Source organism: Ahaetulla prasina, chromosome 2, assembly GCF_028640845.1.
Source record: "Ahaetulla prasina isolate Xishuangbanna chromosome 2, ASM2864084v1, whole genome shotgun sequence".
Classification (NCBI taxonomy): Eukaryota; Metazoa; Chordata; class Lepidosauria; order Squamata; family Colubridae; genus Ahaetulla; species Ahaetulla prasina.
Genome location: NC_080540.1, coordinates 227,978,064 through 227,997,193, shown reverse-complemented (window position 1 = coordinate 227,997,193; position 19,130 = coordinate 227,978,064). Strand labels below are relative to the sequence as shown.

The 19,130-nt window shown below is 37.6% G+C and overlaps 1 protein-coding gene across 4 annotated transcripts in view; it reads right to left on the bottom strand.

The window, feature by feature from the left end:
* Positions 1–19,130, bottom strand: part of RFX3 (regulatory factor X3) — a 194,082-nt gene that overhangs the window by 18,049 nt on the left and 156,903 nt on the right. For all 4 annotated transcript variants that reach the window (XM_058171261.1, XM_058171263.1, XM_058171262.1 and 1 more), the window contains exons 7-11: positions 17,601–17,720; positions 9,740–9,861; positions 6,739–6,851; positions 5,183–5,298; positions 4,600–4,754 (exon numbers count right to left, since the gene is read on the bottom strand). In XM_058171261.1, coding sequence (XP_058027244.1) covers positions 4,600–4,754; positions 5,183–5,298; positions 6,739–6,851; positions 9,740–9,861; positions 17,601–17,720 — 626 coding nt within the window. The remainder of the gene's footprint in view (positions 1–4,599; positions 4,755–5,182; positions 5,299–6,738; positions 6,852–9,739; positions 9,862–17,600; positions 17,721–19,130) is intronic.

Genomic DNA, 19,130 nt, shown 5'->3' with positions numbered 1-19,130 from the left:
ATTCTATATTACTTAAAATTTGCTCAAGGATTGTTTTAGGCATTTACTAGAACAACAATTGGGATATGTTTTCTTGGGAGTGGGGTGGGGCGCGGTGAGTGTTGAAGCTAGTCTTCCCTACTCTAAGTTTTTTGACCAACTATTTGACCAGATTATTGACCACTATTAAAAAGAAGTTAATGGTTTACTACCAGGACTTCAACTACCAAAGGGGAAGACATTAATATGAAATCACCCGTCAGAATTTTAGCAGATTATTCTGATTGTTGTTATGAGGAACTCTCATATGAGACTTCAACATCAGATCAGAGAGTATTCCTGCTGTTTGAATTATTCACTACTATATTTACCAGAGAGGAATACAGATTCCACTGTCCCCATACGATAATCTTTGAAGCAGAAGAGAATTTCACATATGCAAGCCAAAAGAAATATTACTGAAAGCAAGGGACAGGGAAGGTGCAGTTCATTTAGTGACTGTTCGAAATTACAATGGAACTGAAAAAAGTGACTGTGGCTAAAAAGTGACTTACGGCTGTTTTTCACACTTACAACCATTGCAGCATCCCCATGGTTATGTGATCAAAATTTGGATGCTTGGCAACTAGTTCATATTTATGACAGTTGCAGTCAAGGGGTCATGGGATCACCTTTTGAGAGCTTCTGACAAGCAAAGTCAATGGGGAAGCCAGATTCACTTAACAACCGGGCTACTAAATTAACAGCTGCAGTGATTCACTTAACAGCTGTGGTAAGAAAAGGTAGTAAAATGGGGCAAAATTCACTTAACAAATGTCTCACTTAGCACAGTAATGGGTTTCAAATCCTGGCACTACTGGTTTGTTATTGGGCGTGCGCAGCGCTTCTGCGCATGCACAAAGCATTTTTGATGATGTCTGAGTGTGTGGGCAGAGCCACCTGCTGCCGCCACTGGTTCACCCAAACCAGGGTGAACCAGTAGCAACCCACCACTGACTTAGCAACAGAAACTGTTGTGGTCATATTGTGGTTGTAAATTGAGGACTACCTGTAATGCAAGTGAGTGACTGAAGTAGAGAGTTGTAAAAGACACCCTTATCTCCTCTGCACCACAGAGTGGGAAGAACAAATGGAATTGACTACCAAGAGCCCCTTCAACTGGGGAACTCCATGCATTTTTATAGAGCTCGCAATCTCAGGGAGACAGAAATGAGAATTGTGGTTTCCTCCTCTTTCTGCTTCAATGCAGATTGTAACTTTCCACATCTGGAGGCAAGGAGAGAAGCTGGGGTTGCATGCTCTGATCTTTCATTAGCAGCAAACTGTGGTAGGATTAGAAGTCATAAGTGTTTCCTTATTTTACTCAATTAGCTTAGCACTTATTAATTTGACAAACATATACACCATGCATATGTCATTATCATCATCATCTGAATTTTTAATCCTGACATTAATCTTTTTTGAAATGTATTTTGATTTACTGAGGAGAAAATCTTCAGGATTAGTTTCAGCAAGAGCTGGCAACCAAGCAGATATACAGGTAATCCTTTACTTAAAACCACAACTGAACCTAAAATTTCTGCAGATAAGCAAGACAGTTGTTAAGTGAGTTTTGCTTCATTTTACAACCTTTCTTGCCACAGTTGTTAAGTGAATTTCTGCAGTTGTTAAGTTAGTAAAACAGTTGTTAAGTGAATCTGGCTTTCCCATTGACTCTGCTTGTCAGAAATTCACAAAAGGTCCTCTATTGACCCTGGGACATTGCAATCATTATAAATACATGCCAGTTACTAAGTGTCTGAAAATGGTCATAAGTCACTTTTTTTCAGTGCCATTGTAACTTCAAAAGGTCACTAAAAGAGTGGTTGGAAGTCAGACTACCTGCAGTAAGAAAGATGACCATGATACGGGTTTACGATATGTTTTGTCTCATTCTTCTTTTTCTCTTTTTGGAGAACAACCTTAATTCATTTTACACTTGAGTGAATATGATCAATTATTTTATTAGAGCTACCATCATTTGAACTTCATGGTTAATTTGGTTTTGTGTTCTGTATATGTGCATTTTATGAAAGCAGTCCTCCAAAAGTTCTAGCTCCCCTTGTAAGTTTGCTATATTCATTCAGCTATTCTCTCTTCTCATTTTGTCTAGATGCCAATTATGTGCTGACCGAAAAGATCACTGAATGGGATTACTTAATTATTTAAGTAAAAGAGAACAGTCAAAGAGAAATATAGCACTGGAGTTTGACAAACCAATGACTAGGAAAGTGGCTGAGACAGTAACATTTTCCCTTCTCCCCCCCGCCCCCATTTTAATCATTGGTCTGAAATTCATTCTCTTGATCTGTAATGATAATCTTGAGCATCACTTTATGATATGAAATCTGGATGACTTAATAATAGGCTAATTAGGGCTGCATAACACCAACAATATAGCAATAATGAAGATTATGGAAAACTAGTTTCAAGTCTGTAGTCCACAGAATTCATTCTCAGTACAGCCAACCTAATAAGTTGATGTTGGGGGACAAAATTAGGAGAAACACCATGTTCCCTATAATTCAGGGGTGTCAAACTCACATTGTCACAGCAGGCGTCACATGACGTATCAGGATTCCCCCCCCCACTTCACTAAACTGGGCCTGGGCGTGGCCAGCATGTTATGCATCCGCCCTGCAGGCCAAGAGTTTGACAGCCCTGCTATAACCCATCTTTAGCTCTCTCCCTCTTGCCCCTCCTTCCCTCCCTCCCTCCCTCTCTCTTTCTCTCTCAGTCTCTATGCAGGATATTAGTGCATTGAATATTGGGGGAGGGGTGTCCTGTCATATAATATTTTACTGATATCTGCAGTTATATTTCAAAATATAACACAAAGGAACTGCACTGGATTCGATAGCGCTTAAGGTGTAGATTCTACAAAGTCTCAACTGCTGCTAGATGAAGTCACCTCGACAAGGTGACTTAAAGATGTCAATGAAACGAAGCTTCCTCTTTTGCCCTCAAATTCAGCAGTCTGAGTACACCAATAAACTGAATTGAATTTGGACAACATGGTGCTCAACAATTGGTAGTTCCTTGATATATTACAAAACAAACAAATAACAGAATGGGGGGGAAACATCTTTAATGGAGCAGAATGAAAACACAGATCCAATTCTTGACTAATTGTAAATAACCAGGAAAAACTATCATCTGCAAATGGTTGTTGCTGCTTCAGTTAATATTCATTTAACCTCATAGATGTCATTCAAATTAATTTTTAGACCACAGCAAATGTTGGTATTTAGATTTCCAGTGTTAAATAATGTTGTCTGTTGCTTTTAGGGGTTAAAACAAACAGAATTTCCATGTGTTTGGTTATAGCAACTCTTCAATTTTAGGACAATACAGAAGACATCATTGACATATGGACTGACTGCTTCATAAGAACACTCACATTATATGAAAAATAATATGAATAGCAAGGCGTTATTCAGTCTCTTTCATAAGTGAAAGAGGTATACTCTCCTTCGAAGATGGATACACATTTTCTGAATGTTTGTAACAATTACCATAGTAACATTTCTACTGGCTTCAAAAGAAAAATGCTTTATATGTTACAGATCCCTTGGAGAAACAAGTGCATCCAACAGAATTACACAATAACTGTTCATAGAACACAATGCGTGTGCAATTACATTGATTTTTTTCCTCTCAAAACTATTGTCTATTACTATTAATGGGATGAAAAATCAATATTTATTATAGTGCTTAGATAATGTTTTATAATAGAAATGTGTTTTGTTAAAAACCACAGTAAATCAACTTTCTGAATGGAGCAACAAAACTACACTGCATTGGTCTAAATAATTGCCTCACTGAAAAGGAAACCCTCCTCTTAGAAGATTTTTTTTCCCAACAATGGATGGCTAATTAGCCTATAATATTTGCAAGCAGATGTTGTACCAATGCTGCATTTTTAAAAGATTGAGAAACTTGCAAAATTAATGATGAAAGAAAACGTTAATACTACATCTGTGGCAGGATTGGGATGGATTGAAATACTGAATTTAGATGGGTCACACCTTTTTCTGTAAATCTACTGATACAGATTGTGATATAACCATGAAAGGAGAGAAAGTATAGTTTTATCATTTGCTAATAATATACTGAAAAGCTTCCTTTTGGTGAGAAAGTACTACAGAAACATTACACAGCTGGAGATTTACCACTATAGGCTAGCTGGTTTCCCAGTTGAAGTTGGAAAAATATAAAACAAATTTAACATAAAAAAACCATTTGAATCCTCACATCTATTTCATAGACCAGGAAAAAAGTTCAAGGAATATTTCTTTTGTTCCATAAAGCAAAGAATTTGCTTCATGACACCCAAAAAACCCCAACCCCACAATTCAAATAGTATCTGCTAGATGTTGAAATCTAGGTTTAAAAAGAGCTGTCAAACATTTATTACTGTATAGTGTATTTTTCTACACTCCAGATAAAAAATGATTATACTCACTCTATTTCTATAGCTTTGAAAATCACTTCTAACGGGTTCCTTGGGAAGTACAGTAGGCAAAAGATCACCAGTAGAAAAAAAAAATCCTTACGAGACGTCATCTATATTCAACTTACTAGGAATAGGTCTAAGGACGTCAGGAATGAGAATCTCCACCAAAGCCTGGTACATCACATGGTCACAGTTACACATCCATTTCAGAATTGACTCATTTTTGCACAGAGTTATCAGCTTTGCTTTCGGAAGTCGACTTTCTATTTCACTCAGATTGCTGGTGTGAACAAATGTATTAAATGAATAAATGAAAATGCATTTACATGAAGATTATAAAAGAACAATGGATTTCAAAGCTTTTACAAATAAAACATTTGAGATGTCTGAAACACACTTAGTTGCCCTGAGGTATTGGTGTGCTGTAATGGCTGATACATGGCCTCCATAGTTTTAACCAAGGTGCACAGTTTTATGCAGCAGTGATAAGAATGGGCTTTGAATTTGGAATTATCCCATGAGAAAATAACTCAGTCCTATTTGCAGAAAATAAAATGATATGCATACAACTATATGCTGCAGTCCTCATAATAAAATGAAACTTTTTATTATAATAATTTAAAGGCCAGCATTCCTTTGGATGTAAAAGGTAGATTTTGTTTTGTTTATTTATAAACCGAATACCCAAGGTCTAAGGTAAATACTAACCTTGGCTCAGTGATAGTAGTGCCATCAGTTGTGGTTGAGGGAGAATAACGCCAAAAAGTCTGCCACAATTTTTCTATTAGGCTAAACTGAAGGTTCACTACAACATCCAATATTGCCTGAAAATCCAAAGCAAATACCAGTTTGCATTTTGTCTTTATTTAATGATAAATACCATGGCTGCAGTTTATAAGGAAATAAACGCCAGCAAGCTCAGTGGGACTCATTTCAAATAAAAAATTTTTGCACTGCACAATTATGCAGTAGTTGGGTCATTCGATTGGTCATTTTCATAAACAGACTTATTACATGGCATTCACAAGGATTATCCTTATAATAATGTCTGATATGAAGAAAAAATATATCCTGCCTTATACAAAAGTTCAGTAAAAATATAGACAGCAAATGACAGTGGAAAGGTTGACCTACATAAATTGAATAATGTCAGAGAAGTAGTAATTTTAAAGGAGTTCCATAACTATCAACTGAGAAAGGAGACAATGTGGATGTCTAAGTTGACACTGTCCACCTGTTAACAGTTGAGTGGCGTTCTAGACAGCAGAAGATGCTCTCCTCAAAAAGTACAAAGTAATTCTTGAATCTATCACCTTCTGCAACAGAAGTGAGTAGCCTGATGTTGTCCAGGACTTTTGGATCATTCCCCAATCCTCTGGTAGTAGCTGTGCTTGATGTGCAAAGGTGAAAATAAGTCCTAATAACAATAGCAATAGCACTTAGACTTATATACCACTTCATAGTGCTTTACCGCCCTCTCTAAGCGGTTTACAGTCAGCATGTTGCCCCCAACAATCAGGGTTCTCATTTTACCCACCTTGGAAAGATGGAAGGCTGAGTCAACCTTGAGCCAGTGAGAATCAAACTGCCAAGTTGCAGCTGGCAGTCAGCAGAAGTAGCCTGCAGTATTGCATTCTAACCTCTGCGCCACCATGGCTTATGGTGATGGGCTCATGGCATTGAGCTTCTCTCTCCCCACATTCTAGAACAGAGTTCTCCAACTTTGGTCCCTTTAAGATTTGTGGACTTCAACTTCCAGAGTCCCTCAGCCAACAAAGCTGGCTGAGGAACTCTGGGAGTTGAAGTCCACAAGTCTTAAAGGGACCAAGGTTGGAGACCCCTGTTCTAGAATGTAAGCCAGGTTCCTCAACTATTCTCTAAATAATGCCCATTAAAATAATTGCTTCATCCAATAATCATATAATTATTCAGATTTTTCAGTTCGAGACAATTTTGTTTGCAACATTGATTTTGTTTTATATCTGGAGTCTTCCATTTTGCCACGGCTTAATCTTGACTGACCTTTATGATGGCAGAATTTAACATAATGCAAAGAAGACTTTAAAAAGCAAAACCAGCTTTCTATTCTTTGGCTACGCCCACAGCGTTTTAGACATACAATATATATTATGTGAAGCATTATTTCACTTAGCAACATTTTCAGAAAACAGAAACAGGAAGGAATGGAGACAATTGGATTTTTGTATTTTATAAGAGGTACTCAAAGGTAAAATGACTTGTTTTGTAGAGTCTGTCCTCCTTACCTCACAGTGTTCTCGATAGAGACTCTGTAAAGACTTAATATCCTCAAAAGTAGTACCATCTGGCAGCGAAGAGATTTCAACTTCTCCAAACTCTGGAAGTGCTCGAGATGCATCTGTATCCATGACAACCCAATAGAAGAAATATATTGTGGACTGTGTCAATCGTAATATAATTAAGAAAACAATGAATAATATTAAGAAATAAATACCCCAAAGGCCTATGTGTTGGAATCAAAACCAAAAGCAGAAATATTTGGCAAGATGATGTATAATTTAATTTGTTTGCAGTTTGAATCAAGAGTCTATAATTCTAAATTAAATATTTTAAACAAAATAACCAAATCTGTTGAACATGTGCTGCATTCAGTGGAATAATAAAATAAATTTTGAAAGGGTGTGATTTGAAGCAGGAAATACAGAATATATTTATTTAGAATATATCCAAAGAAGGAAATGTTTCTCCTAATGTTCTATTACAGTCTAACCTCTTTTAAATTAAATCCATTGGAATTAGTCCAAAAATACTGGGAATTATAAAAGACATTTCTGCCTATTGTATATGTCAGTTTTCCAAGTGTATGAACAGTGGTCTCATGCTATTCCTTTTTCCTCCAGTATAAACATATACGATTTCCCCCATCTTTCCTCATACAATTATGTTTTATATATCATTGATTATTTTCAATGACCTCATCTACCCCATTCTAATGTATTTACATCTATTTAAAAGTGAAGCTAAAAGTGAGTACATCACTTCAGATAAGGTCTAATCATTACAGAACAAAGCAGAGTTTTATTTCCCTTGAACTGAGAAATGCATTCTAAAATTCACAGCTAAAATTGCATTTGCTTAATTACTTCTCAATTGAGATACAGAAATAAAGTGTCTTAAAAGTCACCAATTGTAATCCTTTTAGTCTCTTCTTTATGCCTATTATCATATTTGCCTTAGTTAATGACTGCAAAATAAATGGATTTGATTTGAATGCATCTTAACAGTTGCCCTCGGCCAAACTCAATAGCAGACTTGATTTCGTAGAATTCCCATATATTTAACTAAATTCTCTCTAGCCAGGATGAATTTCTTCAGTTATTGCCTGCAATAATAGAGATTCACTAAAATATTACATTTGTGGCATGCCCAGTTTGTCAGACTCAATGCCATTGAAGAAAACATTATCAATTTTTGAAAATATAGCTTCAAAGACAGGGAGCTTTAATTTTAACATAACATAACATAACATCAGAGTTGGAAGGGACCTTGGAGGCCTTCTAGTCCAACCCCCTGCCCAGGCAGGAAACCCTACACCATCTCAGTCAGATGGTTATCCAACATTTTCTTAAAAATTTCCAGTGTTGGAGCATTCACAACTTCTGAAGGCAAGTCGTTCCACTTATTAATTGTTCTAACTGTCAGGAAATTTCTCCTTAGTTCTAAGTTGCTTCTTTCTTTGATCAGTTTCCACCCATTGCTTCTTGTTCTACCCTCAGGTGCTTTGGAGAACAGCCCGACTCCCTCTTCTTTGTGGCAGCCCCTGAGATATTGGAACACAGCTATCATGTCTCCCCTAGTCCTTCTTTTTGTTAAACTAGACATACCCAGTTCCTGCAACCGTTCTTCATATGTTTTATCCTCCAGTCCCCTAATCATCTTTGTTGCTCTTCTCTGCACTCTTTCTAGAGTCTCAACATCTTTTTTACATTGTGGCGACCAAAACTGGATGCAATATTCCAAGTGTGGCCTTATCAAAGCATTATAAAGTGGTACTAACACTTCACGTGATCTTGATTCTATCCCTCTGTTTATGCAGCCCAGAACTGTCTTGGCTTTTTTAACAGCTGCTGCACACTGCTGGCTCATATCTAAATGGTTATCCACTAGGACTCCAAGATCCCTCTCACAGGTACTACTATTGAGCAAGGTACCACATATACGGTACTGGTGCATTTTGTTTTCTCAGGCAGTACATCCTAATTTGCCCTCTTCTCAGGTTTGGAATCTTCTGACAGGACTACTTTATCTCTCTGTATGCCAGTTTTTGCTGAGCCAAGATATTCATCATTTAATTATCTCTTTCCCACTGCTGCTTCTACGTTTTATTAATGTGTTAGATTTGACTCTTAAACTATGAATTGTCCAACTGAAAAAAAATACAACTCTCAATAGCCGTGAATATTCAAGATGGTGTTATGTGAAAGTGGTATTATTGACATAGATCAATAATTGTATATATGTATAAACATATGTGCGAGTGTACACACAAACAATCAGTGATTAAGATTAACTGATTCAGAGAACAAATAATTCTAAAGTAGTTCATGTTGCACATATTTGTGCAAAGGCAATATTTTAGCAATAGCACTGAATATATCCTATCTACCCCTTGTTTTGGTTTTTTAACCAAACAAGTTGGGACCATCTGATGTTGCTAAGCTACTGTAGGAAAAGAACCTAGGAGCAGAGTTAAAAGGGGGCTCAGTCTAGAATCCTTACATAGCCACAACTGAATTAAGTCCAACCTCTCTTGATTTGTGTTGTCCCTTATCTAACACCAAACAGGTGCTAACCATTACTTGAGAAACTTTCTGTGCATAGGTTTTTTAGCAATAAATCAGATTAATTAGATATCGGGACCTGATCTTTTGCTCCTGACAGCTATAGATTTTACATTCCAGCCAGCGTAATCAGACATGCTAGTACAGTTCAGCAACATCTAGAAATTCCCAGCCTTGCTTTAAAGTAACATATTTCAGAGAGTACACTCATAGAACAGAGGAGTAAAACAGTCTTATTCTTCAGTACAACAACAAAGGATGTCAGAAAGTACACTTGACCTACAAACCTAATGAAACATTCAACACCTGTTTTGTTATCAAGTTGAAACAATCCTATTAAATTATCTAAAATAATCCTATTAATTACAATGGATTGTTGAAAAAAAAAACCCACCCGTGTTCTGTATTTTTAGCTAAAGATGACCATGTTTCTTTTTCCACATACCTAAAAATTGTTGATGGTGCTGACTTTGAGCAATCACAGTTTGTTCAACAGATGTGCCTGTTTGTTGACCACTTGTTGTAAAACCATCTGAAACTCCATCCACTTTCTGCATAGGTTTGTACCTAAAATATATTAAAGGCAACATAGGCAACATAGCATTTATAAGATTACTATAGGTATATTTCTCCAGAAAAATGACATATCTTTATATTGCTTTCAGAAATGTTTGTGATGACTTCCATGAAATAAGTAGTAAAAACATAACTCTTTTCTTCAGCTGTTTAGCATAAATGTCAGCATTTGCTTTTCTATAGGTACCTCATGTAGCGTGCATGTAAACTGGATGATTAGAGATAGCTTTGAATTCTTTTAATGTTATACAGTAAGCAAATGGATTATTAGATAATTACAGAATTGAATTAGCTTTAATTTTTCAGTGTGGGTTCAAACTGCACATATCAATTTTCAGCATCTTCCAGCTATTTATTTAAAATGAACAGCTTGCTACCCTTCATTATGTGGATTCTCTTAATTAACATAGTAGAGCAGATCCACAGATTGAGACCGGTGTGTTCCCCAAAAACACTTGGTTCTCTCCCCAGTTGTCAATTCATTTTCCACATGGTCTGAAGAAGAGAAATAGCTAAGGAAAGAAGCTCAGGAAGAAAGCTTGTTGAGTGGCCCGTTGGCCTTTTTTTATATTCCATGTGAAACCATCGAGTTCTAACCAAGTTCAGCAAAATCCTATACTTCTTCCATTCCTTCTTGAGGCAGCAACTACAGCCTTAGTTCCCTCTCAGTTAGAGAGACAAAATACAGGTGATCCAATCATTTGAGTTAATCAGCTACTAGGCAAATAAGATATATTTGAAGTTTCAGCTTTTATATTTCCTAGTTATTCCTTTAGCCTTTACCCATTTAAAGGCATAATGGTATTTACATACTTTCTTAAATTGTTCTGGTCTACCTCTGGGAAGGAAGGGCACCTATTGTGATATACAGGGGGAAAAACAGGAAGTAAATAGTTTTGTTTTGACTACATTGGTCCTCTTCAATGTCAGAAGACTGATATTTTAAACCTCCAACTTTTAAGTAGTGGTAGTAGAAATGGAAATATTTTCCTTTCTTCTTAGCTGGTGTAGGCCTTTGCACTATTCCTTAAAGAAGATGAGCAGTGTAAAAGCATGAAATATAAACACATAAATAAAATTCCTAATTTTGCTTCTTTACCCAATTGTTTAAGCAGCTTTGGTAGCTGAAACACTGAAATTACCTTAAGTGGGAAAGCAGATTAAATGACCAATGAGAAATCAGTTTCTTTGGCAATGACTTCTCCAGCCCCCCATCCCCCCCCCACTTATTTAGAAGATCCTGATCTTGCTATTCTATAACCTGCAAGGGAACACTTTTCACCAACATCACAATATAGTTTTGTGGACATACGTAGTGGGAAAATCCAAGTAAATAGTGTACAAAGGCAGGCAAACAAACAAACAAATAAATATCAACAAAGGCAGAAATCTAATAGGTATAAAATGAATTCACAGTTTAATGAAAGAAACCAGTATATTTTAAAGCGAGTTTGAGAAAGCACAGAAACAAAACCAATACATTGCTATAAGTGCTGTTTTAAATACAGTAGCTATCGTAGCTATGTTGACAATAATCCAGTCTCTATATCTGTCTATAAATAGTTAAAATGATAGTCATTTCATGGCAGCTTCAACCTGACCTCAAAAGCATAAACTGTACTCATTTCTTCCAGAGGTTGCCTTTTCTGGTTTGGTAACTCAAATCGTAAGTTTAACAATATCAAATAAAAGTAACAATTGTTTTAAGACTGTACTTGTTTATCACAATAAAAACAATTCCATAATTTATAGGAAAAATTAAGAAAGTGTGTTATAGTAGTTTTGCAACCAAATAAATGCTAGCCTTTAGTACTGTAGAGTTGTAGATTAGAATTATTACTCCCATGTCTTTTGAGTTAGTGAGCATTTTGAAATTTGAAAAATTACAGCTATGGAATTGTCCTCTCCCTCCATCACCAATTTTCTCTAACATACTTTTTCTTACTTCTTGTTTACCATCTTTTACTCTTCCTATAACCATGCCACATCTTGGTCATATATTCAAAATGGTGGTCTAAAACATCCTTAACTCAGGTCTCAGTCTGTGACTTTTGTCTACCCAGTCCATATAAGCTTTTCTCCCTGACGTATTGAATTCACTCAAGTTTATTTATGTTTATACTTGATTCACGGAAAACAATTGCATTTGAGTTAATCAGGACATGATCCACATTCTTTCCATAAATCTAATTGGAACAATACAGAACAGAATAACAAGAGTTGGAAGGGGCCTTGGAGGCCTTCTAGTCTGGACTCAAACAAGAGTGATGGAAGCAGTAGTGCAATGCAAGCCTAATCCTTTTTTTACATGCATTATGGCATCACATTTATACTGAAAAAAGATATAAATTGCTGCTAGTCCCTAAAGTTTAACCATGACTAACTTAGCCTGAATTTAAACCTTCAAGTTTTAACCCCTGGAACCCCACAATGTTGACAAAGGGGATCCGTGAAGATTTGAAGAAATGTGATCATTTGAATCTTGAATTAAGTCTTGGTGCACTATGGCCAAGATCTATGGCCTCAAAAGGTATTTAAAGGGAGTGCGTGGTAAAGAAAAGATTGAGAACCATTGAAGAGCCATGGTGGCGCAGTGGTAAGAATGTAGACTTGCAGGCTACTTCTGCTGACTGCCAGCTGACTGCAATTTGGCAGTTCAAATCTCACCAGGCTCAAGATTGACTCAGCCTTCCATCCTCCCAAGGTGGGTAAAATGAAGATCCAGATTGTTGGGGGCAATGCTGACTCTGTAAACCACTTAGAGAGTGCTGTAAAGCACTGTGAAGCAGTATATAAGTCTAAGTGCTATTACTGTTGCTTCCGTCGCGAGCTTAAAACACACCTATTTATCTGCGCGGGACTGGACTAGTTTTTTAAATTTTCTAAATTTTAAATTTTTAAATTTTATAGGGGTTTTAATTGGTTTTAATATCTATATTATTTTTAATAATTAGGCTTTCTGAATATGTTTTCTTAATGGTTTTCTTAATTTGTATATATATGTTGTTTTATTTGCCTGTGAACCGCCCTGAGTCCTTCGGGAGATAGGGCGGTATATAAATTTGAATAAATAAATAAATAAATAAAATAGATGATTAATCAGATACCTTTTTATGTTTAACAAAAGTCTGTGGTTATTGTTAAACATGAAAAATGGCAACCTTCCTAGAAATGTTTTACTGCAAATGTTACAAGCTGTCCCTAGCTGCTTCTAAAAGATTCTTTGAAAAGAAGTTTATTACATGACAATTAAATCAACATGTTAAATGAATTATTTCAAAATCCAAATTTGTTGAGAAAAAAAGAGAGAAAAAGCAGGCTGCTCAGAAAATGCCCTGCATTTGTGCTACCTTCCTCCTGTTTCTTTAAGCCAGTCAGCACAGCAAAATTGGCTATAAAAGCTGAGTAATTTTAAAAGAGGACAATTGGTGGGGGGAGAGGAAGAGAGCGAAGAAAGGGTGTGTTTGTGTGTGGAATTAAAGCAGCCAATTCTGCAATTTCTGTAGCAGAATTCCCAAGGAGCAGTATTCCCAAGGAATAGGAGGACTGATAAATAGTAGGTGGAGAAGGAGTAGCAGCAATGGGGAAAAGTAGTGGTGAATAGTGAGTACAAGTAGTGTACTCACAATTGAGCCCAAAATTTCTGTTGCTAAGCAAGACAGTTGTTAAATGAATTTCTGCCCCATTTTATGACTCTTCTTGCCACAGTTGTTAAGTGAATCACGACAGTTAAATTATTAACATGATTGCTAAGTGAATCCAGTTTCCCTGTTGATTTTGCTTGTTAGAAGGTGGCAAAAAGTGATCACATGACTCGGGGACACTGCAACCATCATAAATACATACCAGTTGCCAAGTGTTTGAATGTTGATTACATGACCATGACAATCACTTTTTTCAAAGCGATTGTAACTTTGGTCATTAAATGAATGGTTGTAAATTGGGAACTGCCTATAGTAGTGTGTGCATGAGTGTATATGTAATGGGATCTGCACTGTGCTGGCTCTTTTGTGTTTGAGTTGGGTATACTTAAAAAGAATCTATGACAAATTAGTGGCAGAGGTGGGATATCGAACAAAAAGGCGGGGTATCGAAACCACGGTAGCAACCACACAAATGGATGTGGTTTAAACTCAAGGAGTTCATTAAGCATTCCATGAAGAGATAAACCCAAACTGCAAAAGTAACAGAGTTTGGCCCTTGCAGAGCTCAGACTTTATAGGAAATAGCCAACATCCTGGCTGCAGAAACCAGACCTCTTACCAAAGCCCACAACAAACGAACATGGAGAAGGCAGAAGGGGCAGATTCTCCCTTGGAAGAAGCAATTCCTGTGGTAGAGGCCAGTATCCACTATAGTTAATGCCTATAGTTAAACTAAAGAAGGTAGATGAGCCAGATATGGGACTGGGCTCAAATACAGTACTTGGGCCAATATCATTATATTATGATGATCCCATTGTAGCTTTGATCGAAACTAGTAACTAAATATAATTAAATTTGCACAAAATTAATTAACTTGAAAATAATATCTAAATTCAAGGACAGCCTCTATTTAAAAACAAACTAACTGAGCAGAGCAGAGCAGAGCAATAATAAGTCAGGAGGCTTCAAAGATATGGTTGAAAGGATACTGCTTATAACAGTGAATTTTAAAACACATCACAGATTACTATTTCTAAAGGATTTCAGACAACACTGCAACAAATAACAGAAGAGCCTGCCCCTTTTTCCAAACTGAATTAATGCTTTGTCAATGTTAATTCTTTTTCCAGTGCTGCTAAACTGAAGGCATGGAAAATGAAAACAGTACAGAGCAGCTGGGTTTGCTATTTTGGCTAATTTGTTCTAGCACAAAATATTTACTAACCTAGCTACTGCAGTCAATGGTCCCCTTAAAGAGCACAGAATAGACTGAAGCTTTTCGACTATTCACCACTTAATTATAACAAAAAAGTGGTGGTCCAAAAAGAACAAATAAACTGAAATAATAAGCTGTTTTAAAAAATAAAGTCTTAGGAACACTGAGTCCCAGTCAGCATTAAAAAGCATCCTTAAAAAGAGGAGGATAATTGGGAGCTCATAGCCAGAACATGCGAACAGAAATAAGACTTTTATATGCAAAATTGTCACGATTGTATTGCACAAACACATTTAAGAGGATTATTTGGCTAACTGGGAGAGGTTGTGTGATTTTTCCTGGTTGACTAGGATATGCAAAATATATCCTCCCCTTCTAAAGCCCAGTTTGAGAGAAAGAATACCTACAATTGCACTCAACTCACTGGATGAAGTGATTAACAATTCAGCAGAATTTCTCAGCCAACAGTTCAGTCCCAGTCAAAGATCTGTACTAGGGTCGGGGCTTTTTAATTTGTCTATAAATTATCTTGATATAGGAGTATGCAATGAGCTACCCAAATCTGCAGAGGTCAGAATGGCAAAGGCCCCCGAAGGACCTCTTTAAACTCTATCAGTAATTAACCAAATAGCAGTGCTAATTCAAGTGATGCACACTGAAGCAAAGACTTCAAGTATAAACTGGTACAATTTGAGCTGAATTTTAATTAAACAAGGAGGGGGTGGAATCTTGCCGTCATACTGGATAGCTCAATGCAAATGTCAGTTCAGAGTGTCGCAGCCACGAAGAAGGCAAAATTCCAGTCTCAAAAACATTTGGAAAGCTATTGAAAGTAGAACTGACAACATTGTGATGCTCATGTAAAGCTACAATAAAATCTGTGTCTGGAAAAGATATAAAACAAATGCAAAAGAGCAATCAAAACGATCGAGCTGTTTCTTATGAGAAAAGTATAAATGTTTTGGAATTTTTTAGCTTGCAGGAAAAAAACTCGAGAAGGATATGATTGGAGGGTATAAAATTATGCATAGCACGGAGCAAAGGGATATAATATTCCCCCCCCCTCTTTTGAAATACTTGGGGCCAGGTTACCTAGTGAAACTGAGGAGAAGATTTAGAACAATCAAAAGTACTTTTTTCACACAGGGTTTAAATAGCCGCTGGAATTCTTGTGGAAAGGAGAACTGAAATATTTCTAGCAGGGAAACAGTAACAAGAGAAAAATGTATCTCCATCTCCTGCTTCCAATCAACCTAGAGCATGGGTGTCAAACTCGCCATGTCATGTTGCCGTCACATGACGTTTAGCAATGTTTTTCCCACTCGCGGAGCTAGGGTGGGCGTGGCCTGCACGTGACGCATTTGACCCATGGGCCACCAGTTTGACACCCGTGCCCTAGAGGCATCTGAGGACAAAATAGAATCCTGGACCGGATGAACTTTGACCTGAACCAACAGGGCTATTCTTATTTTTCATGCAACTGTTGCACAGATACATTCTGATTAACAATCACTTTTTTTTTTGTTAGACTGTTATCCTAAACCCGGAGTAGCATACTTTCTATATAGTGATTTAAAAACAGTCTCGTTCAATCCCCACAATCACATGAAAGGTTTTGCCAAGCTGAGAGGATTCCATTAAGATAAAATACTGAGAATGTTAAGAAATTCTTTTTATAGAAAAAATAGCATCATATGTTGTTATTGTGGTTAATTGCATAGTCAACCAGATATTTATGAATTTGGCATTTTTATCCAGTTATCAAGTCCTTTCCAAGAACCAGGGATAGTCAGATTAATATTATTAATTTCAAACATGGCACATAATCCCTAAGCAGTAACATCTCCTTCAATTTAAACATGTCTTTCAGGGACTCCACAGGCATACCTATGTAGTTGTTGTTTTTTACAACAATACACAAAGTTGGGGAGAAAGGATTGCTAACACCTTGAAGATAGGCTCATTTCAGTGGTGAGAAATGTAAGGTTCTGCACTTAGGAAAAATTAGATGAATAGGTACAGGGCAGTAATACTTCTGAGAAGAATCCAAATGCCCTGGATTAAGCATGAGCCAGCAATGTGGCACTACTGCCAATAAAACCAATGTAGTTTTGGGCTGCATCAATAGAGGCACTGTGTCGAAATCACAGGAAGTGATAGTACCACTCTTTGCTCCACTGGTCAGACTGCACCAGGAATACCATGTCCAGTTCTGATTGCTACAGTATAGGTAGTCCTCTCACTTAACAACCATTTAGGTGCAAAAGCTCAGCAGCTGCCTCAGCATGTCTTGTCAACAGCAGCAGAAAGAAGAAGGCAAGAGTTAGCTGGGAGCAGCAGCGGTAGGCAGGGCAAGACGGCCAACAGGGCAGAGATAGGAGGGAAGATACCATGTTTCCCCAAAAATAAGACCCCGTCTTATATTTTTTTGAACCCTGAACCTTGAACCTTGGCCTTGCTGTCATGCGCTCAAAAGCCCGATTGGGCTTATTATCAGGGGATGTCTTATTTTGGGGGAAACAGAGTAGGTGGGTGGGAGAACTGAAGTGGAGGCAAGTGTGGCAGTGCAGGAGAAATACAAGATTCTTGCCTAACAATAGCAACTGGGATCACTGGACCAGCAGTTGTTAAGCAGTGCAGTCACAATATTTTGCTTAACAATTGCTTCATTTAATGATGGAAATTCCAGGCTTAATTAAGGTTGTTAAGCAAGGACTATCTGTACATATAAAAAACATTCCACTTATCAAAGTCCACGATTATTGGTCCTGTCCCACCAGTTTGTCATATAATTCAGACATCGCAATGTCTTCTCCCTACCAACATTGAAATCTACTAAATGCAAACTATTTATTTTAAGAATACTTTACCTTTGTTTCTGCTGCATGGGTTGTTGTCTCATAGCCATATATTGCATGTCCTCTTGTAGTCGATTAAGAGGAGAGTCTGGCTTGACACGAATCCCATAGTAATGATATTTGGAATTCCCCCTTTGGGAAAAAGCAACCAAAAATCAATAGACAACCACTGGGACGTTGCTGAAATAGCACAGATCCTGAACTACGTTAGCATTAAGGCTGCTTCCAAAGAGGCAGTTCACAGAGCAGTGGCTGGTATTCCAACTCTCCCCTCTAAGCAAAACAAAAGGTAACAAGCAGAAGATACCATAAGAGCACACAAACACACATCTGAGATTTATTTAGGTTACTAACACACTTGCCTTTCATAGCCATCCAAATAAAGCACCTATTTGGAATTCTAACTAGCTGGCCATGCTGAAATCCTGTATTTCATAAAGCCATTCGCATACTCTAACTGTACTCCATGGTCTCTGGAGACCACTGAGCATGTTCACTTTTCACAGGGACATTTAGAGTAGGGGTCTCCAACCGTGGCCACTTTAAGCCTGGATGACTTCAACAACCAGAATTCCCCAGCCAGCTTTGCTTTGCTGGCTGGGGAATTCTGGGAGTTGAAGTCCTTCAGGCTTAAAGTGGCCAAGGTTGGAGACCCCTGATTTAGAGAACACGAGAAAAGCAATACTAGATAAGTTTAGCATCCTGTTTCCATAGCAGCCAAAGAACTATCTACAGAGAAACCATAACCTGAATGGTATAGAATATGAATGGGATAGAACCATGACAACGAACCTATGGCAGGCATGCCCAAAGTGGCACAAGAAGCCATGTCGCACGGCACGCACGGCCTTGCCTGTTTGTCTTCTGGGTTTCTGGTGCGCATGGGCACGTGATGATCAGTTGTCCTTTGCGCATGCAGCAATGCCGAAAACCAGGGTGTGCATGCGCACTGGCCAGCTGCTTGTCAGGTGTGCATGTGCGCTAGAACCCAGTTCAGCTTTTCCGGAGCATGATCCATTTGTGCGCATGGCAGTGCTGAAAACTGGCCTGTGCATGCATGTCGGCCAGCTGATCGTCAGGCATGCATGCGTGCTAGAACCCGGAAGTTCGGCTTTTCTAGAGAATGGCTGCAACAAGCGTGTGCGCACGTGTGTGACGTTTCCACATGACCTTTTCAGCTCTCGGTGCCAAAAAGGTTCGCCATCACTGGTATAGAAGCTGAATCAGAATCTGAAGATAATATTTTTCTCATTTATTGTCCTAGATGTAGGCAACATTTTTTAACTTGCTTACTGTCCTGTTACAACTGACACTCAGAATGACTTGTAGTTATTAATAACTTATGTAACCCCTTGTTGGATGTGCATAATATGCTGCATAATTCTGCATGTTGGCTGTCTGGATTTGCCATCTTGTTTATTTATTCTGTTGTATTTTTCTTTATCCTATTACATTTTATCCAGTTTTTCTTGTACTGCAAGCTGTCCAGAGTCAATTTGGAGTCAGATGGCACCAAAATAAATTTAATCAAATAAATAATTT